This window comes from Schistocerca americana, chromosome 1, assembly GCF_021461395.2.
Source record: "Schistocerca americana isolate TAMUIC-IGC-003095 chromosome 1, iqSchAmer2.1, whole genome shotgun sequence".
Classification (NCBI taxonomy): domain Eukaryota; kingdom Metazoa; phylum Arthropoda; class Insecta; order Orthoptera; family Acrididae; genus Schistocerca; species Schistocerca americana.
The window spans coordinates 210,770,274-210,797,769 of NC_060119.1; the positions used below are offsets into that span (position 1 = coordinate 210,770,274).

General features: G+C 38.0%; 1 protein-coding gene across 10 annotated transcripts; it reads left to right on the forward strand.

The window, feature by feature from the left end:
• The first annotated feature begins 1,075 nt into the window (after positions 1–1,075).
• Positions 1,076–27,222, forward strand: LOC124599686 (peptidyl-prolyl cis-trans isomerase FKBP35-like). 10 transcript variants are annotated; one of them, XM_047136111.1, is made up of 4 exons: positions 1,076–1,354; positions 21,703–22,070; positions 24,787–24,889; positions 24,992–27,222. In XM_047136111.1, the coding sequence occupies exon 4, from the start codon at positions 25,114–25,116 to the stop codon at positions 26,155–26,157; it is 1,044 nt and encodes a 347-aa protein (XP_046992067.1). In that variant the 5' UTR covers positions 1,076–1,354; positions 21,703–22,070; positions 24,787–24,889; positions 24,992–25,113; the 3' UTR covers positions 26,158–27,222. The 10 variants fall into 10 exon arrangements, with proteins under 10 accessions (XP_046992067.1, XP_046992058.1, XP_046992076.1 ...); XM_047136102.1 differs by having other exon boundaries at positions 21,703–21,866; XM_047136120.1 differs by having other exon boundaries at positions 21,703–21,866; positions 24,996–27,222.
• Positions 27,223–27,496: the final 274 nt, after the last annotated feature.

The window sequence follows — 27,496 nt, forward strand, 5'->3', positions numbered from 1 at the left end:
CGATCTCATTTTTGAGATGTTTGTATTCCTTTTTGCCTGCTTCACTTACTGCATTTTTGTATTTCCTCCTTTCATCAAGTAAATTCAGTATCTCTTCTGTTACCCAAAGATTTCTACTAGCCCTCGTCTTTTTACCTACTTGATCCTCTGCTGCCTTCACTATTTCATTCCTCATAAAAGCATGTAATCCTATTTCAGACTTGTGAAATACCGTTGACCACAGGGCTCAATTCTGGGGCCTATCCTATTCATGCTACACGTATATTGTATGCCCTCATGTAGGCAGATGATACATTTCTTGTGGTAAGTATCGATTCAAGATGTAAGCTGGAAGAGAATATTTCTCAAAACATAACTATTTCAAACATGTAATTAAGCGGAAATAACTGATTTCTAAATGCTAAAAAACAAATGATGTCTAGCACCCTTGTAAAACGGTACCCATGAACAAATAAACTAGCACTACTACTATTATCCTCTGCTCGAATCAGGAAGGAATAAAAGTATTGTACTAACTTATGCACTTATTTGCTTGAAGAAATGTCTACATGCATATTGAAAAAACGGCAGATATCTCTTTTTCTTTATCCTTTGCACCTTTCTTTCTTTCTTATGACCAAATGATGACAAAAACTTCTATTTCTTGCTAATGAATAGTTACTGTAAAACTTAATAATGTTTCACTTTCAGATATTGGATCTCACTTGTGGGAGAATATTCAACAGAAAAAATTAATTCCGGTTGCAACCTTCGTATAATTTCAAGAAAACTAAGCAAGCGATGACATAAAGATTAAGATGACAGATGATCACCAAATCTTGTTTGTAACACTAGTGATCGCGGCGAGGATTCGACCTCCGATACTAGCAGAAGGCGCCAACTTCAAAAACATGGGTTTTTATGTACTTTTGTTAAAAAGACAGTTAGCAGCAGAGTACGCAGCAGCTCTGTTCCAATCTTCTTCTTAGGAAAAACACGGCGACAACATCTTTCGCATTCCACTACCTTTAGCATGGACGTATAATAATATATCAATGTTATTCTGAAACCAAAGATATTCATATATACATTCTTGGAGATGACAAATTGGCAACTGAGAAACAATTTATGTTTACATTTGTTTAGGTATTGGTGCTGTCCGTTATTTTACGTTGACACTAATGTCTCTTGACTAATTACTTGTTACATCCTTAGAAAGCTCTGTCTGAGCAGCAGTGCATGTCAAATGTTTGAAATGCAGATTGAATTAATGAGCCGCTGTATAAAATAGAGGATTGTCTTAAAGTGTTTACAACACTCCTTGATTGTCGACATTAGGACACAACTCCACAAAGCGGAAAATTGGTTTCTTTGGGTATGTACCGTCAGTATGTTCTAACTTGAGATGGTTGCCGTTCAATTTTAATTCTGATCACAATCGTGCAGTGCTGAAGGCACATTCAGCAGGACCGGAGTTCTGTTTGCCGGCCATCAGTCGAGGATTAGGTTTTCTGTGATTGTCGAAATCGGAGTTCTGTTTGCCGGCCATCAGTCGAGGATTAGGTTTTCTGTGATTGTCAAAATCATTCCAATACGCCAAACGTATGGAAGGTTCTCCTAGAGGGTAATGTCTTGACTTCCTTCCAAAGTCTGCCTTGTGCTCTGTCACTTAATGGCATCGTCATCGACGAGGAACTTAACCCTCTGCTAAGAAAACTATTGATCTACTGAGAACAAATTCTGCAGATAGTGTATGATGCCCACAAATTATATACTTGACACTTTGGCTAGTTATGTCTTGCTCTGCCATCATTATCGACATTATTAATCACATGCTTGAAATATATATTTATCAGATTTATTGACGTTTCCCTAGTATACTTGCGTTATTTTGCCATTAATATGGCAGCATGCAACACATTTGGTTGATATGAATCAGGAGATTTTCTCCTGTCAGATGCTATGAAGGATTATTTAATTATTATAGCTAGCTGTCATGTCACGAAAGCATGGAACTTCGCTAAGTGGTGATAAACATCTTACCCATATTATGTCATTGATTACTTGTCACCTTGTAATTACTGGTTTTGTGTGTACCATTTTATGTGAGACTGCCAAGGTGTTTGGAAAAATGAGTTTGTTTATTTATGTTTCATTAACCACATCCTCACAGACAATATTTGTTACTGCTCGTGTGTATAGAACCAAATTATAAAACTTCAGGATACCAACAGAAGCTGTATGACTTGCAAAACATAGCAACAATTCAGTTGCAGAAAGGACTTTTTTGGATTGAAATTGTCATGCCATATATACAAGAACCCTTCTTTCATTTCATGTCTTCTTATTGGTGGTCCCATTAGCTTTTTATTCTCTGAATGCAGAATTCAAGTTTTCTTTTGCTGGTAAAGTTTCATTGCTGTTTGCACAGGTTCTTTAGCTATTCAGCATCCTTGACAACAGTTTTTTTCCCCTGAATATACTTTTTCGTATTTCGTTGTATTCTGTGTGGTATGTAGTAATGTTAATTGGTATAATGATTTTTGGTATCATTCCAGTTATAGAAAAGATCATGTTGGTATCTTTCTGTTATATGTAGTTCATTATGTTCTTTGTTATCTTTATGTTAAGAAATCATACTTCCTTCACAATGCTGTTGTTAATATAGTCATTGGACCCAGCTTCATATCTTTTCATTTGTCAACATCCATTCCAAGGGTAGATCTGTCTGATTTCATCATTTTAAAAATTTTGGGCATTACGGAAGCGTCCAATTCCACCATTCTGCTTTGACCGATGAAATCATCAATACGGCGGAAATGGCTACTTCCAGCATATACAGAATGACGACAATGACATCACTGCATACACATGCTAACAAATGTGAACAAAAATAAAAATGAAACGAAACTAACAGGCACACCATCCCAAAACAAATAATATTAAAAAAAAAAATTTGAATTACAGAATTCTGCCACATGAACAAACCACAGGAATCGGACATTTTCCTTGACCTGTATAGCTTAACTGCAGCTGTCAGTACCCACCCATCTCCAAACATAGTGATACACTTGTGAATTTCACTGTCATATCCATATGTGACCAAAGAAATTAGACTTTTCTCCATACAGCAAACACCAAACTAATCGGACCTAACAAAAATGTCAGACACATAAAAAAAACTTAATAACTCACTGAAAACACATCCATAGCCCAAGTTATCCCACCAACTACCTTAACTCAAAACCATGTTAGCACTTTGCCAGCGGATACTAAAATGAACCCAATACCACACAATATACTCAGCACGTCCACATCCCTCACTAAAGAGCACCATCAAATGTAACAACAGGATGTCTACAAACACAATCAACTCAAAAATTCCGTGCTGTAGTGACGTCGCACGCCACAACACTATTACGTCACGTGTCAAAGCAGATGGATGGAATCAGATACTTCTGTTATTCCAGTTCTGTACCTCACCATCAAAAGGCAGTTCGTCATTATATCATTATGAACTATCCCTGTAATCTACACTCCATTCCAGTTCAGTATATTTCAAAGTTCTTTTGTAAATCTTACTTGATATCAAACTGTTGTCATGTGACGACTTGTAATGAGGTTAATCTCTCAGCAGTGAAGAAATACAGATATTTTACTGTTGCAGCAGTTTTCTCTAAGCATTCAATTGAATTCCTTTGTTTTTCCCATATAAGAAGACTAGGAAAAACATCACAGTAGTCGGAGTCTGTATCAGACATATGTTGGTGCTTCTAGGGTTGATATAGGAATTGAGCGACATTTACCTGAAAATATGCGAGACGTTCCACAAAAATAGAGCATAGTTCATAAATACTTGGAAATCAAATGTTATTACCAATTTCAATTAAATTATAATTAGTTTGAGAATAAGACAATTGTAAAATTCTTTAAGGAAACTAAACTACACCCTCTTAGCAGTGCACATAGTACAATGTATTAGGTATGAAAAACTTGCAGAAAAAACATTAATAGAACTACCTTATTTTCTCCACCTGTATTTCACATTTGACCTAGCTGACTTTAAAATTGTGCTGTCTAACTTTTATCATGCGATGGGAGTCTCTAAAAGACATGCTTATGTCTGTAGTTTTTAGTAGCTCACATGGAATCAGATCTACTAAACAACTGTTTCTACTGTCTGACCACTTGTTAGACATTGAGGAGAAAATGCATCCAACAAATGTATTTGGCCCAGGAATGCTCATTACAAAAGGCAGAAGTTTTGTAATTATTAATTTCTGTTGTTATTTGCAACTGAAACACTGACAACTACTTGTTTGAGGCATTGTCTTTACTCTCCAAAATGCAGGTAGGACTGTACCAAGCAAGGCAAAATTTTCATATAGTTTCTCCATTTCAATTATTTCAGTTAATTGGAGGGATTTCATGCCAGCTTCCAGGGAAGAAAAACCTATGTGTCTGTTTGAATAAAAAAAATTGGAGCTTCACTACAACTTTCTCCTCCGAGGAACTGTACGATTTCTGAAGTTAGTGTAAGAGTTCGTGATAGAACTGCAAAAAACTTCTCTCCAGTTTGGTTCTTTCTGAAGGCGTTCTTAACTCCAATTCAGAACAAAATCTTTACTCTAATCTGGTTTCTCTTCAGTAAGCACATTTCATCATAAGCTTCAGTCATAGACTTAGTGTCTCTTTCTAAGATCATGGGGCACTGCACTAAAATTGTTACTACATTACTGAAAATAGTAAACGTTAACTTTTCTTTAGCGCTTGTCTCCTTTAAATGAGGATGAGGATAATTATTTGACTAAGAAGATAAAGTACGCGTCGTCACTGTTTACTCATGTATTAAACCACATGTTCTATTTTATTCTACACAACACACAGTCTACATAATACAAAAAGCCATCACATTTTTGTTCCGCTTAATACCTCAACTTGGCGCGAACTCTCCTCCAAAGAGCACCTGTACAAGAAGACAAAACAGAAGGTACAGGCCCTCTGGAAATGGTGCTGTATTCGAACTGATGTCTCACTGAATTAGATCAACTGAATTACAACACTTCCCCTCGGTGAGCATCAAAGAGCGCAGTTTAGTAAGTAGTCTCATCCTGTTACACTCCAGTATCAAAAATTCACCTTTCTGATATTGAACATAAGAATACAACTTCCAATATTGCACACAGGAACACAGATGAGACATTGAAATTAAGATCACAATTGAGACAGTAAAATCATCACAAATTCCAGTACCAAACATAGGAACACAGATGATACATTGAAATTAAGATCACAATTGAGACAGTAAAACCATCACAAATTCCAGTACCAAACATAGGAACACAAATGAGACACTGAAATTAAGATCACAAATGCGACAATAAAACCATCACAAATTCTAGTACCAAACATAGGAACACAAATGAGACACTGAAGTTAAGATCACAAATGAGACAATAATACACCACAAATTCCAATAGTAAACAATACTCATTTTAATCCTAACATGTCTCTGAATTTCCCAGTTTTAATGCTGCGTAGCCCTTTAGTTAAAATGTCAGCTGCATTATCATTAGTTGACACATGCTTAAACTTAAGAAAACCATCCAAGACAGTGTGTCTGACTTTATGGTAGCGGACCCTGAAATGCTTGGTTCTTTCTGATACACCACTTCTTTCTGGTGATTTCAATTGCACCTGTGTTGTCTGCATTGACCTGCAGGGGCAGTCTAACAAAGTCAGAACACTTAAGCTCCTTTAAAAAATCAATAAACCATTCCACCTCCTTACATGTCTGAAACATAGCAATATACTCAGCTTCAACTGTAGAAGTTGTTTTTTACTTTTCCAGCTGATTGCTGCTCCAGCTAACAAAATTGTGTAGCCTGACGCAGATTTACTGTCACCTGGGTCATTTGCCCAATCAGCATCACTGAATGCAATGGTTTCACAGCAATCAGCACGGAAACACAAACTCAATTCTTTAGTTTGCGAAATACTCTTTTTACCCTGGCCCAATGAGAAATACAAGGTTTAGAACTGAACTGACTCAATCTCCCTGCAATAAAAGCAATATCATGTCGACTACACGTAGATATGTGCAGCAAGCAACCTACTGCCTTTTGGTACAATTTCTGGTCAATTGGACTGTCATTATCATCTTCACTAAAACGGTTGTCATTACGTGGTGTAGATATGCCCTTGCAAGTCATGCATTTTAAATTCTTTTAGCATCTGTTGAATGTAACCCGTCTGATTTAATTTCACCTGCCCTTGAGACTGTTCTATTTCAAGACCCAAAATCAACAAGCTGTCACTCATTTCTTTAATGATAATATGAGATTTCAAACACTTAATGAATGTCATAATCATTTCTTCTTCACCAATTGCAACTACCATGTCAACATGAACTCCAATAATCAAATTTCTGGAGAAGAATACACAGGGAGCCTTTTCACATTGTTCAAAACCTACTTTTTTCATCACAGAGCAGAAGAAATCATTCGAATCTTTACCTGCCTGGTGAAGCCCATACAAACTCTTATTTAATAAACACACTTTATTCCCCACACGAAACAATCTTGGTTGCTCCGTGTAAACAGTGCCACTTATGGGGCTATTCAGAAAAGCAGTTTCCACATCAATATGTTTTATTTTCCATCCCCTTAATACTGCTATTGCTAACAGGGTCCTCAGGCTACATCGTCTCATCACTGAGCTATAGCTTTCCCAATAATCAACTCCAAATATCTGACTATAACCCAGAGCTACTAACCTCGCTTTGAATTTGAATTTAATAATATCACCCTCTCTGTTTCTCTTCGTTGAGAATAACCACTTACTTCCTATAACATGGTCAGCTTTTGATTGGTCAACAAGTTGCCATGTGTTGTGAAGTTTTAGGCTACTCACCTCTGACTCCATGGCTTTATACCACTCATCCCCGTGAATTGAAGCTAAAGCTGGATCAGATGGATTCACCTGACACAAAGCAGCAAAAAAACTTGCAGAGAGACACGAACCACAAATTTTTGGTTTCACTAGGCGTGAAGACCTTCATAACCCTACTTCACTATGCGCACTTGAGATTCGACTTTGCAACACTGTATCACATTCATCACACACATCACTATCTTCACTGCCAGGAACTACATCATCTTCTGTGCCGTACCTCTCTTCTTCTCTACCACTGGATTGGCCCCCATCTCCTCGAACAGCTATTGATTTGACTGGATCTCCTGTTACTGGCCCTGTATTCCTCAGCAGTGTGTTGTCATCATCTGTTGATGGATCTGGGAAACCCAATCGCACAATACTGGTATCGTCTGCTGTCACTGCATTGCTTTGTGGCTCAGCTGTTGTCATCTGCCTCAGGTTTACTTCCCCTGAAAGAGACAGTTCTTTGTTTACTGTAGCCTTCAGTGGGAATATTCTCTTATCAAAGATGACATCTCTTCTCAAAAGTATTTTTCTCTGTCCAAGGCTCCACTCCAAGGTAAACTCATTCATCTGCCCGTTCTCAGAGTTTGTCAGATGTCAATGTGCTTGTCCAAGCTCTGCAGCCAAACACTCTGAGTGTTTCCAAATCATCTTTAGTTAGTTTTTTCTTCTTCCATACTTAATACGGGATTTTCCCAAGAAGGGATCTTGTTGGGCATCTATTTCGGATACAGCAGGACAACAGTAGAGCTTCCCCCCAAAAGGTATTGGGCAAACCACTCTGAAATAGTAGACACCTCACAATGGATAAAAGTATTTGATTCAGGCGCTCTGCTTTTCCATTGGATGGAGGAGAGTAAACTGTGCTTTTCCGATGTAGTATGCCTTCTTCCTTGAACAACTCTTCAAATTTGTTGTTGATGTACTCAGTCCCATTGTCTGATTGGAAGCTTTGCAGTTTCCTCCCTGACTCGCATTCGGCACGTCCCTTAAATTCCACAAAAGACTCAAACACACCACTTTTCTGCTTTAGCATTTTCACTACCGAATACCTTGAGTGATCAATCAGGTAAGTAACATAATAATGTGCTCCACCCAGGGAGGTCTGTGTAATATAACCTATGTCACTATGTACTAGTTCTAGAATATTATCAGTAGTAGTTTGGCTTGGTTTGAAAGGCTGTCTTTTCATTTTTCCTTGCACACAAATTTCACATTTTTCCTTGTAGTTTGTGGCTCCACATACTTCGGGTAAGGCTTCTCTGTGTCCAAGTCTTTGGTGCCACAAAACTTCTGGCTGTTGCTTCATTTTCAATTTGTTGATGTGTTTTGTCACCGTGTGGCATCACTGTACTGTTGTTTACCTTATAATATTCATATTGCACTAAATAGACATTATTGTTTGATGATCTTCCTCTCAACACTTCCTTCTCATCAACAGACACACTAACATCACCATTTCTGAATCTGATTTTTGTCCATCTGTTTGACAGACAACAAGTTCCCATCCAGTTCCTTCACCAAAAGCACTTCTGTTCCCTTACCAGTCACTTCAGTAACTTTCCCATCAACCAGTTTCACTTCTCCAAAGATACCCATCTCTAAGTCCTGTAGTATCTCTTGGTGACTAGTCATATGATGTGATGCTCCTGAATCCAAAACCCACACCTTTTCATCAGCACCTTCTCCACATTTGGTCACTGTCATAGCCACTATTTCTTCATCTTCTTTTTGAGTTGCACTTGATGGACCTTCACTGTTTGGAACGGTTTTAAAACTGTTGAGCTTGCATCCATTTGCCTTGTATGCTGATTTCTTGGTATAATTCTGTTTGCTTGGTGGAGCCCCCGCTTGTTTTCCTTGGAAATGTAGACACTCTCTGGCGATGTGGTCAGCTTCACCACAGGACAAACAGAGTCTGTTTCTGTTGGATGTCTTCTTCTCACCTCTTTGGTTTTGCTTGTATCTGTCCTGGCTTCGGAAAAACTTGTTTTTCTGACTGTTGTCTACTGCGGCATATGCTTTGGCTTCTTCTTGGCACTTAGTGGACTTGAAATCTGGTTCCAGACGCTTCTCTTCTAATTCTAATCTGTTGATGATAATTTCTGTAGTTAATCTGTCTTTGTCTCTTTCTAGACTTCTGATGAGGGATCTTCAAACTGCGAGGCACTTTGGCGAACTTCCTTATTATGGACTGCCCGTATAATCTCCAACTGTAGTAGCCTCATAAAGAGTACCGAGATTTAGCAGTAATGATATGACACTTGCGTCTTAACACCTGCAGTTCCACAGCCCTAGTGTGATAGGTTTGATGGGGTTGTTTTCTGCACTTGTAAAACTCTGGAAATTATATGAGTGCTTGTGGTAATAGGAATACAGCAAACGACATATTTTGTCAAGCAGCAGAGATGTAGGGGTCCTGAAGGGAGGCCAGCTTCCCTAACAAGTGATAAATTTGCAAGGAGATCCCTGACTGGACAGGAGATTTAATGGAGTTGACGTCTGTTACCTTGAAGGCCACAAAGTGTACCTGGAGTCACTTTTCACATGATTCCCAGTCTTCAGCAGCTTAGTCATAGGTGAGGAATGGAGGTGGGTAGGCTAGCAATGTTTGAGGCCTCATTAACAGACTCATCAACACCCTATTCAGCTGGGTGTGTGTTCCTGTTGCTACATTTCTATGCACTGTTGGTTTTCCAATTGCAGCTGTAGTAAACTTTGCAGATCAACCTCCAAGGATGTGCCTGTTGACATTACCACATTTTTCCATAAAACACATGAAGGAACAAACTTTCGTTGCCATTTGTGTAGTAACACATACAGTTGAGAACGCCAATAAAAATACAATGACTTTAATCCTGAAACCATAATTGTCATAAATGTGTTATAGATCGTTCTTGTACATAGCTGGGTCGGTACCTGTTTAATGTACTAGGATCCGCGAGTGGAGTGAAGTTAACAAGAGCATAAACCGTTACAGAATGACACAGATGCCACTTTGGGCTAAATTGTATGACGTGCCCCAGCACAGGCTCATTAAATAAGACAGGATGGGCTGGCACCTCAGGCACCTCACATCCTGCCGAACTTTGACGGACAGTGAACTGTTGGTGCAATTGAGGTGATAACCGCAGTTACTACAGTCACTGCACTGAAGCTATGCCAGTGTCAAATATTTTGTAGCATTCATGCTAGGTTATTTAATTTATAATAAGTACATCGATTAGGCATGCTAAGACTCTTGTTAGTATAGTAGGAGTAATTTGGTCTCCTGTATTTGTTGCTGACAAACTATTGAATAGTGGTAAATGATGGGCTCCTTATTGGATCAAAGTGGGCAACTTTAACTCCTTATGAACATTGCTCTTATTCCTGGCATTGGTACTGCAGATGGAGGTGCTTTTTGGAAAGAGAGATATATTACTTGTGACAAATTTTATGAAGGAATGAATATATTAGAAACAGTAGTATGCCTGTTTCTTTGAACAGCCTTCTACAAGGCATTATTGAATTTAAACCACAAATAACATATGTTACATGCTTTTAGATCTGGAAAACTTTAGCTTGGTTGGTGATACCATGGAACAAAAGTAAGCAACATATGCCACTGGTTTTTATTTTTACCTCACCTATATATAACATCATTTGCATTGCCAACAAAGATTTGTTTAGGTATTTCAGAAGTTCTGTGGTATGCTTCTCCCAAATGAATTTGCTGTCAAGTTTCAATCGCAATAACTTAATGCTTTCAACTTTTTTATATCTTCATGTCATGTCACACAAAGAAGATGTGACTTACCAAATGAAAGCACTGGCAGGTTGATAGACACACAAACAAACACAAACATACACACAAAATTCAAGCTTTCACAACCAACTGTTGCTTCATCAGGAAAGAGGGAAGGAGAGGGAAAGACGAAAGGATGTGGGTTTTAAGGGAGAGGGTAAGGAGTTATTCCAATCCCGGGAGCGGAAAGACTTACCCAGGGGGAAAAAAGGACAGGTATACACTCGCATACACACCCATATCCATCCGCACATACACAGACACAAGCAGACATTTGTAAAGGCCTGCCCCTGATAGCCTATTTGAAAAGAAGAGAAAGGTGAAAGGAACGTATTGAGGGCTATACGTGGGAAATGGACTTGGAAGGTGACATTATAGAAAGAGGAGAAGAAGTAGATTAAGGTGAGATATGATATTGAAAGAAGAATTTGAAGAATGCTGAAGGACCTAAGAAAAAAACAAGCCCCCCCTAGAGTTCACACATTTCCTCAGAACTACTGGTATGTTTGGGAGAGTCAGCCATGACAAAACTATTCAATCTAGTGTGCTAGATGTGTGACGTAGGGGAAATAACTTCAGATTTAAAAAAGAATGTAATAATTCAAAAGAAAGCAGGCACTGTTTGATGTGAATATTACTGAGCTATGAATTCAGTATGCTAACTATTGAAATGAATTATTTACAGGAGAATAGAAAACTGGTGGAAGCTAATCTAGGGGAACATTAGTTTGAGTTATGGAGAAATGTAGGAACACACAAGCCAATTCTGACCGTATGACTTACCTTAGAAGATAGGGTAAAGAAAGACAAACCTACCTTTATAACATTTGTAGATTTAAAGAAAGGTTCATGGACAAGGAATAAAAAAAGTGCCGGTTTGCTGATGAGTTTGTAATTCTGTCAGACAGCATAGGACTTCAAACAGAAGTTGAACAGAATGGACAGTAAAGGGGATATAAGATGAGAACCAACAAAATCAAAACAAGAAAAATGGAATGTAGTCGAATAAAATCAGGTGATACAGAGGGAATTACATTAGGAAATCAAACACTAAAAGCAGTAGGTGAGTGTTGCTATTTGGACAGTTAAATAATTGAATATGGCTGAAGTAGAGAGGATAAGAAATATAGATTGGCAGTAGCAACAAAGCGTTTGTGAATAAGAGAAATTTGTTAATATCAACCATAAGTTTTAAGTGTCAGGAAGTCTCTTCTGACAGTTTTTGTTTAAAGTATATCCTTGTCCAGAACTTAAACATGGATAACAAAGACTGCAGGTAAGAAGAGAATAGAAGTGTGTGAAATGTGTGTTGCTACGAAAGAATAGTGATGATTAGATGGGTAGATCACAAAGCCAATGACGAAATACTGAATTGAATTGGGGAAAAAAGAAATTTGTGGCATAACTTGACTAAAAGAAGGGATTGACTGTTGGGCACTTTCTGTAACATCAAGGAATCATCAAATTAGCATTGGATGGAAGGTTTTGTGTGGGGGGAGGGTTTCTAAAAGCTGTACAGGGAGACAAGAACTGAATACTGTTGGAAAGTTCATACGGCTGTAGTTTGCAGTTATTTGGAGAAGAACAGACTTTCATAGGATGGAGTATTGTTGAGAGCTACATCAAAACAGATTTGGACTGAGGATCACAACAACAGTGGAAAGAACCTTCAGCTATACACTTGACAGCTGTTTCCATAGTGTGGGTGTAAATGTAGATATTAATGTCCACAAAAGTTTCATTATCAAGTCTTTAAAAAAACCTACATTTGTTTTGCTATTTGTTGCACTGATTGTGTCATCTCCAAACAAAAACAGTCTCAACATATAGTAATGTTACTGTTTTTAAGGTGTAATTTTGTATACACAGAGGAAAGGAAGGACCTAAGATGGAATACTATCTGTCTCTACATGTAATTAGTTCCTAATCAAAATTCAGCTAATATCTTAATGGAGGACTCTTTCATATTACCAGCTTTATTTCCTGGTAGATAGTTATAACTTCCTGACATCATACTATTCTAATTTACTTACAAGGCAAAAGGCATAGGCTTTTGACTGGTCACACAATAAACCAGTAGACTGTGATTTATCTCCTAAGGAGTTATGGTAAGTAAATTCTACATCTACATACATACATACTCCGCAATCCACCATACGGTGCGTGGCAAAGGGTACCTCGTACCACAACTAGCATCTTCTCTCCCTGTTCCACTTCCAAACAGAACGAGAGAAAAATGACTGCCTATATGCCTCTGTACGAGCCCTAATCTCTCTTATCTTATCTTTGTGGTCTTTCCGTGAAATGTAAGTTGGTGGCAGTAAAATTGTACTGCAGTCAGCTTCAAATGCTGGTTCTCTAGATTTCCTCAGTAGTGATTCATGAAAAGAACACCTCCTTTCCTCTAGAGACTCCCACCCGAGTTCCTGAAGCATATCCGCAACACTCGCGTGATGATCAAACCTACCAGTAGCAAATCTAGCAGCCTGCCTCTGAATTGCTTCTATGTCCTGCCTCAATCCAACCTGATAGGGATCCCAAACGCTCGAGCAGTACTCAAGAATAGGTCGTATTAGTGTTTTATAAGCGGTGTCCTTTACAGATGAACCACATCTTCCCAAAATTTTACCAATGAACCGAAGACGACTATCCTCCTTCCCCACAACTGCCATTACATGCTTGTCCCTCTTCATATCGCTCTGCAATGTTACGCCCAAATATTTAATCGATGTGACTGTGTCAAGTGCTACACTACTAATGGAGTATTCAAACATTACAGGATTCTTTTTCCTATTCATCTGCATTAATTTACATTTATCTATATTTAGATTTAGCTGCCATTCTTTACACCAATCACAAATCCTGTCCAAGTCTATCTGTGTCTGTAGAGAGCCTTATCAATATCATTAGACTTTATAAATCCCACCTGTGGTTTGAATGTCATGTTATTTGTAGTCGCATGGTTAAACAACAGTTATGTATTAACTTTCCTAAATGTTTCGTAGTGCTGGCAAAAGTGATATTGACCATAAGTTTGTTGGTATTTCATTATCCCCTTTCTTGTCTAGTGACTTGAGCATATTGCAGCCAATCAGGAAACATTGCGCTGATAAATGATTGGCTACGAAAATAATGTGTTCTTGAACTTGGAAGAGCACTCTTGAACTTTGTAAATATTTTTTCACAATGAGGCACTATATATGACATAATAGGGGTACCTCATTATCCACTGAAATCTAATACACCATGTTTATTTGTCATATCATTGATATTTTTGCTGGTTCTAAGCATTTTTACATGGTGATCAAAGCTACATTTAACATGGCTTTGAATATTAAAATATGTAAGAAATAAAGTGACCGAATGTAAAAAATGTGAGTTTGAAATATCTGCAGACAGTCATGATTTTGCTTGCATTATTGTGTTCAAGTCCCATCAAACTTGTCATCATATATTGAAAAAACATTTTTACAGTCAGTATTGTCACATGCTGTACGAGATGTATGTTTGTATGTATCAATATTACAAACCTTCAGATCTCTTCTGGCTGTTTTTTGTGTGTTGTGTGTAGCATCTCATGTATACCACTTACAGTGTTCAGTCTATAGTTTCATATACTGCAGACCAGTATCATGATTTTCTTCCTTTCTCTCAGCATGATACGCATTTCATGGTGTGTAATTGTGAACTAGATCTAGAAGAGAACTAACTGTGGTAACAGTCTGTACAATTCAATCATCTTAGTATTTTCCAAATGATAGTGCATCAATTATCACCCACATTCTTGGAAGAATAAACTTTGTTTTGTATTAGATATTAGAAAAATCCAAAGCTGTGGTCCACAGGGTATGCTAAAGTAAACATATGCCAAATGATAAAAAATATTGTCTGAAAAATAGTCAATGATAATAATTAATTTGTTATTCGTTTTTATATTTTGTAGTGTGAAAAACAAAACTATCAATAGGTGTCTCTCCCCCCCCCCCCCCCTCTCTCTCTCTCTCTCTCTCTCTCTCTCTCTCTCTCTCTCTCTCTCACACACACACACACACACACACACACACACACACACACACACACAGTTTACTTTTAACTTGCTGTATCCCTATAATATGTTTTTTGTTGAAGGAGCTTTTTCAGCTTGACATTAAGCTGTCTCCAGGTAGATTGTGTTTTCTGTAGCTACTGACTGAAACAACAAGCATCCAGTTGTGTGCAGCTTAGCTGAGATCTATTCCTTGATAGTGGAATAATTGAACTTCTGTAACTTGAGCAAGGGTCCTTCAAGCTGCTTGGACAACACTATACAGCAAGTATAAAAAAAACTGACAAAGAACATGTGATGGGAATATTGTTGCCTTTTTATAAAAAATCAATTCACAAGTAATCCCTGGGGAACTAGATCAATTTGTGCACAGTGATAAGGCAACATATTCCAAGCACATTATTTTTGCATATAATAATATTATGAAAAGGAAAGTTGCTGCTCACCATATAGTGGAGATGTTGAGTCACGGATAGGCACAACAAAAAGACTGGCACAAATACAGCTTTTGGCCAGTGAGGTCTTTGGCAAAATTAGACGATGAACACACACATACACACTCACACAAACGCAATTCGCTCTCTCTCTCTCTCTCTCTCTCTCTCTCTCTCTCTCTCTCTCACACACACACACACACACACACACACACACACACACACACACACACACACAAACTGCAGTCTCAGGCACCTGAGACCACACTGAGTGTGGCCTCATGTGCCGGAGACTGCAGTCGTGTGTATTGAGTTGCATTTGTGTGAGTGTGTGTATGCGTGTTTGATGTCTAACTTTGACGAAGGCCTTACTGGCCAAAAGCTATATTTATGGCAGTCTTTTTGTTGTGCCTATCTGCTATGCTGAGTAGCAACTTTCCTTCTCACATTATTGTTACATTCCATCCTGGATTTTCCATTGTTTGACTTTTGCATGTATAAAGATTTAATTACATCAAAATTATGCAAGTAGTGAAGAAAAGAAGTTCATTGTCTGTAACAAACAGTAAAAATTCAACAAGAAATAAATTTATAGCAGTATCTTAAAAACCCTGAGCAGGCAGGCCCGCCCGCACGCGCGCGCGTGCTCACACACACACACACACACACACACACACACACACACACACACACACACCCACCGGTGTTGAAAATCTGGATCCTGTGTGACAGTGGCAGTAACTTTGCTGATATGTTCTACCACTGTGTCGACTATGTCTTGTAGGCTTCCTCACTACTTGAAAGACTGCTAAGTTCTCTGCAGTTGGCTTGCTTTTGGACTCTCGTAGAGCAACCCACTTGTGTCAGAATACAGAGTGGCATTCACCACTATATCACAGGGTAGGCGGCATTTGTAGTTGACTAGCGGACTGTGATTTGGATTTTTCAGCTGTATGTTGCATCCTATTGGTAAAATGATCCACCGGTTTCTGGATGCTGTCTCTGTGTTCAAGCTGGCATTGCTGTGTCAAGTCTACCTTTCTGAGCACCCATAATGGCAGCCACCTTTTCAGGCACTGCTGTGTCTGGCAGTTGAAACCAGTTTAGTAACTGATCAGTAATGTACAAGTCGTCAACTACTTCACATTGAGCTGCTTGTGTGTGGGCTGTAGAACGTACCGAGAGATGAATAGCCATGAACAATCCCATTGCAGGGCCACCCTGGTGGGACCACAACTCTTTTTGGGAGAATGTGCATGGCAAGCATGAGCCACAAGCTGTTGCAGTGCTTTTTCCTTTTGTGTGCTGCAGTTTTGCTGTTTGACTATATATTTTTCTCTGACTTACTCTCTAGGACAGATTCCCTGTTGGCAACCCAGCTCACTTGTAGGATGCTGATTATGGTTTTCCCCACTTTGATCACTTTATTTTATACCATATATTTTGGTTAACTTATGGTCAATCCCCACATTTGAGTTTTATCTTTTTAAACTCCTTTTACAGTGTGTTACCAGTGCATTTGGAATTCTTCAGGAACCTACATGGCAGTAGCCCCTTGACCATGCAGGTAATGCACTAGTGATCCCTGAGCTGTCACCTCTCTCACATGCCAAGGAGAAAGTGTCTTTCCAGTTGGGTACCCTCGGACTCAAAGCACAGGCCATCACGCAAAGTGGGCTTTGCTCTGGCTGAGTGACACCAATTGGCAAACCCCTCATTTGAAGTAGGCAGCATCGTGGTGAATATTTGACAGCAAGAAATGAGCACAGTTATCAGCTGGTGGCCTCAAGTCTCTGACAGTCTCTTCCAGCAAACCTCAATTCACTTTAGATCATTATGCCCCTAGGAACTTTCCCTCCTTGGCCATACCATGGGAGGAAAACAGAGCCAAGTGAGTTGCAGACACCACCATCAGTTGTTGGTTTGTACCCAAACAGATTGAGTGCACTTCCTCTCTACTAAGCCAATGTTCTTAGTGGAGTTTGGTGAACTTTCTTCCCTTTGTAAATTCTGAAGCAGTTCCATCTTAAGACAGCATATCCTCCCCTGTTTCAGGCGTTACTCTTTTGTAAACAACTTGGTGACATACTGCAACACCTCTTAAGAACCCAAGCATGGTACAAGGATCAATTTTTCACTTGGACATAATGTTGTATATAGTTGAACATTTGGAAAGGCAAGGGATTTGCTTTGTGTGTTGTGTACATTGAGACCAGACAACAAGGTTGACACCAGAGCATTCGTTCTCACTTTTGAGGGGGATTTGCTTTCAGTGGAGATCAAAATCATGTTTTACCACTGCAGTATCAAGCCATATTTTCCACTCCTGATGTACTTAGATTCCAGCACTTTAAGCATATGTCTTCCCAGTGCACAAATTTGAAATTTCACCATACGTGCTACCAGCTGTCTGTATCAATTGCTGGAATGACTCTCCCCAATTCCTGAAGTATGCAAAGGAACACAAAATCCAGGAACTGGAGGTTACAGATTGTCTCTCATATTTTGAGGCTCGGAAAAAATATGATTGTTTCTATCCATTCTAATTGATATCAACTTTTGCCACAACTGGGGCCAGGTCATTTGCAGTATGTGTTGTATTTACTCCCTCATTGTTGACCTCTAGTAGTGGAGCTGCAAGCAACTAGTGACACGTTAGATGGATACGCTGTATTCGGCGAATATTTACTATTTGCACAATATACGAGAGAGAATTGTCAAAGCATGTGCTTCGATAAGTGCCGAAGTGGTAAAGAATACCACTCAATCCATGATAAGAAGATTGCAGCATTGCATTGATACCAATGGTCATCACTTTGAACACCTTCTGTAAATGGACGTTCATGTCACCTTTCTGATATTTGTTGACCTTCAAAGACCTTGCTGGTACACATTATTCTATTTGTCTCGATAGCCGCTATCAGAAAATAAGTACCAAACTATAGCATCCCATTTAAGAAAACGAAGTTGACTTTCATATCTTTGAAGTGACCTCACATAGCAACAAAAAACCGTCATATTATGGCCCTCGTTGTCCTGTGCAACGTTTGTCCCACAAACTTTTCAGCTACTGTCATACATTCGAAGTTATTCTGGGTGGCAATTGTTAGTAACTCACCCTGTATGATGTGCTTTGTCCTATATATTACTGATGATAAAAAGTAAACATATAACAACAAATGCTAAATATCTCAAGAAAATGTACTCTAAAAGCTGTAAACAGTACCTGCAGTTGTCCAGAAATTGTTTAGTAACTCATTTCAAAATTGATAAATGAATTAATTGACAGTACGGCACAGCAGTAATTACATAAGGGCTATATAGTGCTGTACACAGTATTAATATTATTGTTTCTTTCCTTTCTCAGACATTATGTCTGGTTAAAAATGGAAAGTGACACGGACCTTGATCAAGCGTGACTTCTTTTTAACTGTACAGTATATGTTACATTACATTTAGGAACTTTCGAGTAATTGAACATTTATCAATAATTACAGATTTCTTAGTTGTATATATACGTTTGGGTGTAGCTGTATTGTGTTGATGTACTGGTGGATATTGTGTGTTATGACTCCTGTAGTTGATAGTATAATTGGTATAATGTCAACTTTATCCTGATGCCATATGTCCTTGACTTCCTCGGCCAGTTTGATGTATTTTTCAATTTTTTCTCCTGTTTTCTTCTGTATATTTGTTGTATTGGGTATGGATATTTCGATTAGTTGTGTTGATTTCTTCTTTTTATTGGTGAGTATGATGTCAAGTTTGTTATGTGGTGTTGTTTTATCTGTTATAATGGTTCTGTTCCGGTATAATTTGTATTCATCATTCTCCAGTACATTTTGTGGCGCATACTTGTATGTGGGAATGTGTTGTTTTATTAGTTTATGTTGTATGGCAAGTTGTTGATGTATTATTTTTACTACATTGTCATGTCTTCTGGTGTATTCTGTATTTGCTAGTGTCATACATCCGCTTATGATCTCCTCTCTAAACCTTCTGCCTGCCTGCCTCATGCATCTCCTCCTCCTCCTCCTCTCTCTCTGTCTATTTCCTTCTTCTCGTCGCTCTGACCATCCCCTCTACTACCCATCTCAACCTGTCCCCAGCCATGTTCGCCATGTTTAAGCCCTGCAATACAGTTCAATAAAGCAGGCCAATACTACTTGCACAATATACTTGCCATACAGGCCAGGCTACACATCAAGGGCTTGAAAAATCATTAATTTCTTCCTGACGTGCAGGCCGTCATGCAAAGGAGGTTGATAAAGCAGACTGATACTACTCCAACATATCACGCCTATCAAGCAGGGTGACCTACACGTTGGGGCCCAGAAAACCGTCTCTTGCCCCTAACAGGTAGGCTGCACTGCAAAGCAACTTGATTTGACTGGCCGGTACTGTTCCCACACAACATGCCTGTCATGCAAGGCAGCCTATAAGCCTGTATCTCAACTCCTATTGGAACTAGGAGATTATAAACCACACAGTGATGGATAGTCTTGAGGTATGCTGTTTCTGTGTCACATTTGGTTGGAATCGATCTAGTGGTTATATATGAGGGCTGTTCTAAAAGTTAGGTGACTTTTCAAATTGCGCGGGCAACATACATTCTTTTATCAATCCTTTTTTTGTTGATACACTTGTCACGAACATATGTTCCCAGTTCTAAGTGTACAGCCTACTTCATTTGTTTTTGACAGATAGAAAGGTTAGGCGTGTTTTTGTACTCAGCTATTTTCAATTATAAAAAATGGAGCAACGAATTTGCATCAAATTTTGTGTGAAAAATGGAATCAAGTGCTCTAAAACACTTGAATGTTGACTGTGGCATATGCTGCATCTGCTCTAAGTTTAAAAAAAAAAAAAATTACAAGTAGTACAAGTTCTTCCAAGATGGCCGAGAAGGTGGCAATGACAAACCTTGCTCAGGACGCCCCAGCACAACAGCAGAAGATACGATTGAAGCTGTGAAGAAAATTGTTTTGGAAAACCATCAAATTACCATAAGAGAAGTTGCTGACGATGTTGGCATATTGGTTGGCTCAGGTCATGCAATTTTTTCAGATGTTTTGGGCATGAGATACGTGTCAGCGAAGTTTGTTATCTCTATTTTGATCAGAAGAGCCTTCACATGAGCATCGCTCAGGAGCTCTTGAACATCAGTGATGATCCTGATTTTCTCAAAAGGATCATAACTGGTGACAAAACATGGGTTTATGGTTATGACATCAAAACCAAAGCCCAATCGTCCCAATGGAAACATCCCAGAGAGCCAAGACCGAAAAAAATTACCATGGTGTAGGGCAACATGAATTTTTGCCTCGAGATCTTATGGTCAATAAGGAGTATTACCTTGATGTATGCACTGTTTGCAAGAAGCAATACACAAAAAACGTCTGAAATTGTGCAAAAACAGTTCATGGCTTTTGCATTGCGACAATGCAACTGCTCATTCATCGTTGCTTGTGAGAGATTTTTTGGCTGAAAACTTGACAATCATGCCTCAGCCACCAATTCACCGGATTTGGCCCCTGCGACTTTTGCCTGTTGCCAAAACTGAAGAGACCTATGAAAGGATGAAGATTTTCAACAATTGAGGAAATAAAAACTGCATTGCTGGAAATACTCAAGGCTGTCCCAAAAAGTGCTTATGAGAAGTTCTTCGAGGATTGGAAGAAGTGTTGTATTGTATCTTAGGGGGGATTACTTTGAAGGGGACAACATGAATATTGATGAATAAATAAATATTTTGTTCAAAAAAATATAATGTCACTTTCCTTTTTGAGCACACCTCATGTGTAATATAAAACGTAGTTATTTGGTACAGGAGAGGGAAGTTAGATCTTTTAAAATTCAATAAATATCACAGTAAATCTTTGTTTGATTATGCAACAAGCTATAACAATGAACTAAAGTATTTTCTTCAGTACTTGTAATTCTGTTTTTGTAATGGCTTCAATGCTGATGGCTAGTTAGTGATGCTTTCTCAACTGCTTAGAGCGTTTCTGAGTGAATAAAGGACTAAAGTGGCATATTTACTCAGATTAAGAATATTGCCTTAGGTCAACACAGCGACCACATTGTAAACAACATTATTTTATTTTATTTTATCTGTCAACCTTGGGTCTCATGAATTGTATCACAACTGGCTTACTTCTTAGCAAGTCATCATTAAGTGGTGTATTTAAAATAAAGATAAAGGGGAGAGGGTAGCAAAATAGTAGGGAACTGAATTATAAAATCAGATTAACTTGTACACACAACTTCACTCATCTGAATGTGTTGCACAATAACTCATCAACCTACTGCTGGCTTTGGTGGAAAGGAATTAAGTTGGCTGTTTTATTACTCACAACATCTTAAGTTTAAGTATGCTAATAGTACTGTAGCTGGAAAAACACTAATGAAACTGGTTTGTAGCAGCAACAGTCAGCACCTGTGGAACATATTTAGTTGTCTCATCAACTGAAAATTTCTCAGCTATGCTCTGATTAAAATTACTTTGTGATTGACAGATTGGATACACGAGAGGACAGTGTTGCAGCCAGCTGCACACCACAAGACACTGCATATACCTACAAAACAGGCAACACAGGGAGCACGTGGCAATTGAAAAAGAACTACAATTGGATGGTGCCAGGCTCTCATCTCTTCAACTCACTGAAACATCAAGTGCAAAGTAATTTTTACTTGAGTATAGGGAGATTGTAAGGCCAGAGACCATATATGTGGTTAGTGATAAAAAGGAAGTGGCATGATGGTCATTAACAGTTATGCAACTTCTGTGCTGACATGAAGGTTATGCAGAAATAATGTCTTAGCATTTAACAACCTATTGAAAGATGATGTACATGCAATACTATTATCAGTAGTGCAAACAATGGTAGGTTATGTAAGTAAATAGCCTTTTTCGATAGTTATGTTCATATGTGGTGTGGGTGACTTGCTGGAAGGGTTCCAAACCTACTGTAACAGCTATGTAATATATGGGTAGCTCGATAAGAAATTTTCAAATTTTTTGCTTTGTAGGGAAGGAGGTTTAATTTTAGCATTCTAGTGATGTCAAGGTGTAGCTTGTGGCTTAATGGGTAGGTATTATATCAGACTCCAAATTGAAGGAAGGACTGAAACAGCTCAGTCTGTTTATCCTCAAAATTTATCTCCAGTTAACAGTTAGGTTCTTGGTGATCACATATTCAAACACAATCATTTCTGGAGTCACCAGTCTCCATCGTTGGCCTGCTTGTGAGATGCCATGAAATCAAGGCTGTCGCAAGTACTTGCTTAGAAGAAAGATTACATACTATTCAGTGTATTAAATACTGATAGCCACTAGGTTGATGTCACAGAACAAGTGGAGTGTGAACAAATTCAAAGATCTGGAGCTCAATCCACAGCTAGTCCTAAGATTTTTTTATTATTGCTTCTTTTTTCTCTGACAATGATGCGTATATTTGAAAAATGTGAAATTAAACAGTGTTCATATCAGTCTTAGCGTTCATGACAGCTTTGCCATTCTCATTATCAAAATTGGTAGAGCTGGTTTCACCATGTCTGATATTTAAATCATATCCATTCCCCCTCATGAGAACCAGTTTAGAATTTCATATCAGTTGAGACCACTGGACTATACATAGTAATAAAATGAGTTCTTAGGTGGACTTGGGATTTTTGTTTGTTTGAAAGAGTAACTTAAGTAACAGAGTGAATGCAAGCAATCAGAGTGAAAAAGCCACTTGAGATGTCACAAGAAGGTCATATCACTTTAAAGCTTTTTACATGATATTTGTACTGAGGCTGGTATCATTTAATAGTAAATTTTTATATTATCATTTAAGAACCTACTGAAGGATGATATACATGCAATACGATTATCAGTAGTGTGAACAATGGTAGGTCATTTATGTAAATAGCCTTTTCAATAGTTGTGGTTTTGTGTGGCATGGTTGGTTGGTTGGTTTTGGGGAAGGAGACCAGACAGCGTGGTCATCGGTCTCATCGGATTAGGGAAGGAGGGGGTAGGAAGTCGGCCGTGCCCTTTCGGAGGAACCATCCCGGCATTTGCCTAGAGTGATTTAGGGAAATCACGGAAAACCTAAATCAGGATGGCCGGACGCGGGATTGAACCGTCGTCCTCCCGAATGTGTGGCATGGGGAACTTGCTAAATGTTACTTAATAGTCTGGAGAATAAAAGTCAACTCTGCTTCTAGAAATAAATTGTACTGTGTTATGCTACAAAGTTTCACTGTGTTGTGATACAAAAGTATTATTATTCACTAAAGTGTCAGAGTTCAACTGTAAGACCTCTTTAGGATCTCTTGTAATAAATATAAATGGGTGGTGGAAGGGTATATTTTGTAGCATTTAGTTTACTCATGCTGATACCCTTACAGCCAAAATTTCCATGTTCAGGTGGGAAGAACAGTGACTGAAGTGACAGTAACTATGTCTGACAATCAGAAATTCAGCCTTGGCATACCTCCTTCTAGCCATGCAGATCGTATGAGGTCCTTCTCACTTGTCGTCACATCATATGTAGCCCCGTGATGCAGTCACATCATACATAGCCCTATGATGGATGGCGTCTTGCTACGGAGAGCAAGTGTGTGATGCTTTTGATGTGGCTCACAGTGGTCACATTTTGGTAGACTGTGTTTTATATTCAGAAAGAGGGCATCATCTGATTACCAGCTGTCTATTTTAACTGGCAATCAAACAGATGTGGTATGCCTGTTAAGGTTCTGTGACATGTGGCTTGTTCCCTAAAATTTATGGAGAATTTTGTAATGTGTTATCAGGAAGGCTGGCTCAACCATGTTTTTTTGTTATTGATCAACCAGTCATGTTTCCCTTTTTCATTATTTTAGTATTCTTCGTGTATTTATGAACATCTGTCCAATCTCATGGTTCTTAAAATATATTGATAGTGTGATGGTGTGGGTAACCATGAGCGAGCCTGAGAGTGAGTGATTGTAATTATACGACATTTGTTTCTATTAAATTTCGTACAGGCAAACACCCCCCCCCCCCCCCCTCCCTCCACCACACATGCAAACAAACACACACACAGTTTCCATAAGAGGTGTGTCCACGACATGATTTTGAGTATATTTCCAAGTTCTAACTGTGCATTAGTTCAGCTTTCCATAGTTTTTTAGTGACTGCCGTAGTCATATTAGTCTAAAAGTGACAACATCAGAGTTGTTCACTGTTAATGGTTAGCTATGAGTCATTATGTGTAATAGTATTTAATTCATGAAACTAGTCATGCCCCTTTTATCATACAGGAGGTACATTTTGGAGCTGGCACTGCGTCTTATATTACATCTGCTCCCTTAGAGCTTTTTGACTGATTACTGAAACAGTTGTAAGTGTCTTAAAAATTGGGTGTCAGAATAAAAGCATTGTTCAAATTGAAGACTCTATCCTTATTTATTAAAAGCTGAATCAAAAGATCAATTCATAAATCAGCCATAGAAAGCTATCCCATTGTTTGTCCCATATTTGTTTAAACATTAGAGCTTTTTATTCATTCTATTCATTTCTATTACAGTACCTGTTCATTATCTTGATCAGAAAATGTTATTCTTTGTTGCAGCATAAGAAGAGAATTGGCGAAATAGCATGCGGAAAAATGGAACTAATAACCTAGTTTAACGCCTGGAAACTTCTTTTTTCAATTGTGCTGGGAAACCTTATATGTTTTATTTGTTATTACTAAAAAATCCTCATGTTAGCATATTACAAAAATTGATGTGTATTTTAATCGTATAACCGTTGCAGTTTTTGGTTTCTTGTTTCAGGAAGATTGAGGAAACAAGTTACCCTTTTAAAAAGTCAATGTCTGTAACGCTGCTAGCAGAATATTTTCAGAGATATATTTGTCTGTTTGAAGAGCTCCAAAATTTCAGTCCCACTTATAAAGATGAATAGAAAAGGTGATATTACATTGAATGAAGAGACAGATAAGAATACTGATGTTCAAGAACAGGTAGAAGAAGAGAAGAAAACTTCCGAAGGACAGAATGTCGGAGAAGATGGCATGGAGTGTCAAGATGAAGAAGGAGCACACAAAAAGAGATCTCAAAGACAAGAAGAAGACAAATTACTAAACCATTTACGGCATATTTCCAAAACTATTGTTAAGCCCGGGGAGTGGGGAACTAAACCTCAAGAGTTTGCAGAGTGTAAAGTGAAAATAACAGATGTTTCATTTGAAGGAGTAGATGTAGATCCAACTAGTTGCTACTTCAGTAATTCCTTTAATGGAATAATAAAAATCGGAGAGGCAGATAACGACCTGGATCGATTGCTAGAATTGTGTGTTCAGTGTATGTTCTTGAGAGAAACCAGTCATTTTGTGATAGAAGTACCAACAAAACCTCTTTGCCAGTCAAAATATGAAACTAGACCTAGCATTAAGGGTAACATAAAATGTATTCTAGAACTTGAGGAGTTACATAATGATGAATTGTTGTTTGATTGGAGCAAAGAGAAGAAATTTTCTATAGCAACACTATATAAGGAGCAAGGTGTGAATCTTTTTCGTGCTGGTCGTATTATAGACTCCTTCATAAAATTTAGTAAAGCTTTCAAAATTATTGTTACTATAGGTTCTCTAGAATCTTTATCCAGAAAGTCGCCTCTAGACAAAGACATTCTATCACTGCGAGTTAACTTGTTAAATAATATGGCATCATGTCAGCTTCATCAGAAGAATTTTCATTATGTTATTGTACTATGTCAGAAAGTGTTAAAAATTGATGAGAATAATGTGAAAGCCCTATATAGGAATGCTGTAGCGTGTAAAGAGCTCCATAATTATGAAACAGCTGAAGACAATTTGAAAGCAGTTTTGAAAATTGAGCCTAACAACACTGCAGCAAAAGGAAGGTTGCAAGAAGTGAGAGAAGTTACAAAAGAAATGAATGACCGATATGCAGCAGTTGTGAAAAAGATGTTTAAGTAGAACGTATCAGATTTTGTCACATTGGCCATAATATTCCTATCTGTTTCATGTTTCTCACAGGCATAAGTGTTGCCTTTGAACTGTTGAATTTCAACAAATGATAGGGATATTTGTAACTAGTATCCAGACAGTAAAATGTTTTTCATTTAATTCTCTCCATTTCCCCGAGAAGAAAATGCCAGCAAACTAAATACCAGCAGCTACATTACCACAAGTCCACAACAATGAGTGTTAATGTATTTTCAGTGCATGAACATGGTAGTGTGAAACTAGATACTATTACTTTCATGTGTTTTGTTGAAATTATTCTGATATAATATGATCAGTCTTTTGATGGAAGGTGTGGAGCTTCCACAAAAGTTCAGTGAACCACAGTGTGTGAACAGCTGTTATCTGTTTACAGAGCAGATCAGTCTTTTTATCAAATTGCATGAATTTTGTAATCATAAGAAGACAATAAGATGAACCATGTTTTTAAAACTTTGTGCAATGTGGTTATTTTTTAAGCTCTTGTAAATCACTGGTGAGAACTTTGTTTGTTAAATCTAAAGCTTTCTAATGCAGAAACAATAGTTTTTGAAGAATTTAAAATCTTAGTGATATAGAGAGTATTTTAGGAAATGCATACAGAAAGTGACAGTTTCTTTAGAACATAAAAAAGATGATTTGAGGAGCCATATATACAGGCAAGCAAAAATGTGGAAGCAATGAAATGCATGTGTGGGATATAAGTAAAATAGTTGTCCTATTGATGAGAAGGATCAGCCATTTACTGAAAGGGCCATCACCTCTTTGCTAATAGTCATCATTTGTTTCCATTATAAATCAAACTATTGCAATCGGTTTATTGTATTTATCAGATCTCCGAACATACTTTTTGGCATCTCCTAGTATACTTTTTAACATCTGCTTTTGAATTTCACACTGTCCTTCATTATTTTCTCTGTTTCAATTCTAAAAGCAGCAGATCCTCACACATCTGTAGGACTATTTTCAACATAACTGCAATACTTAATTCTGGAACAAGCTTTTATAACTATACTTGCCCTAGCATATATTTTTTTTTTTTTTTTTGTTTTTCACCTCTTCACTTACAGTTAGATGTGTAAAAGTTTTAATTGTAAAAATTGTATTTATGGAAATGAATAGTCATTTCTGTGTTTTTATAAACATGTCACATGTCAAATAAAACGTTTTTTTGAGCGAGGAAGTTGCTCTTTTCACCTTTTTTTGCTTTCCTCATTAGAGTTATTTCTTATCTTTTAAAATGAATATTTCCTCAAGAATCAGTCTGAAGTGAGTGTACCAATAATGAGCTGATTAACAATTCCTAATCTTC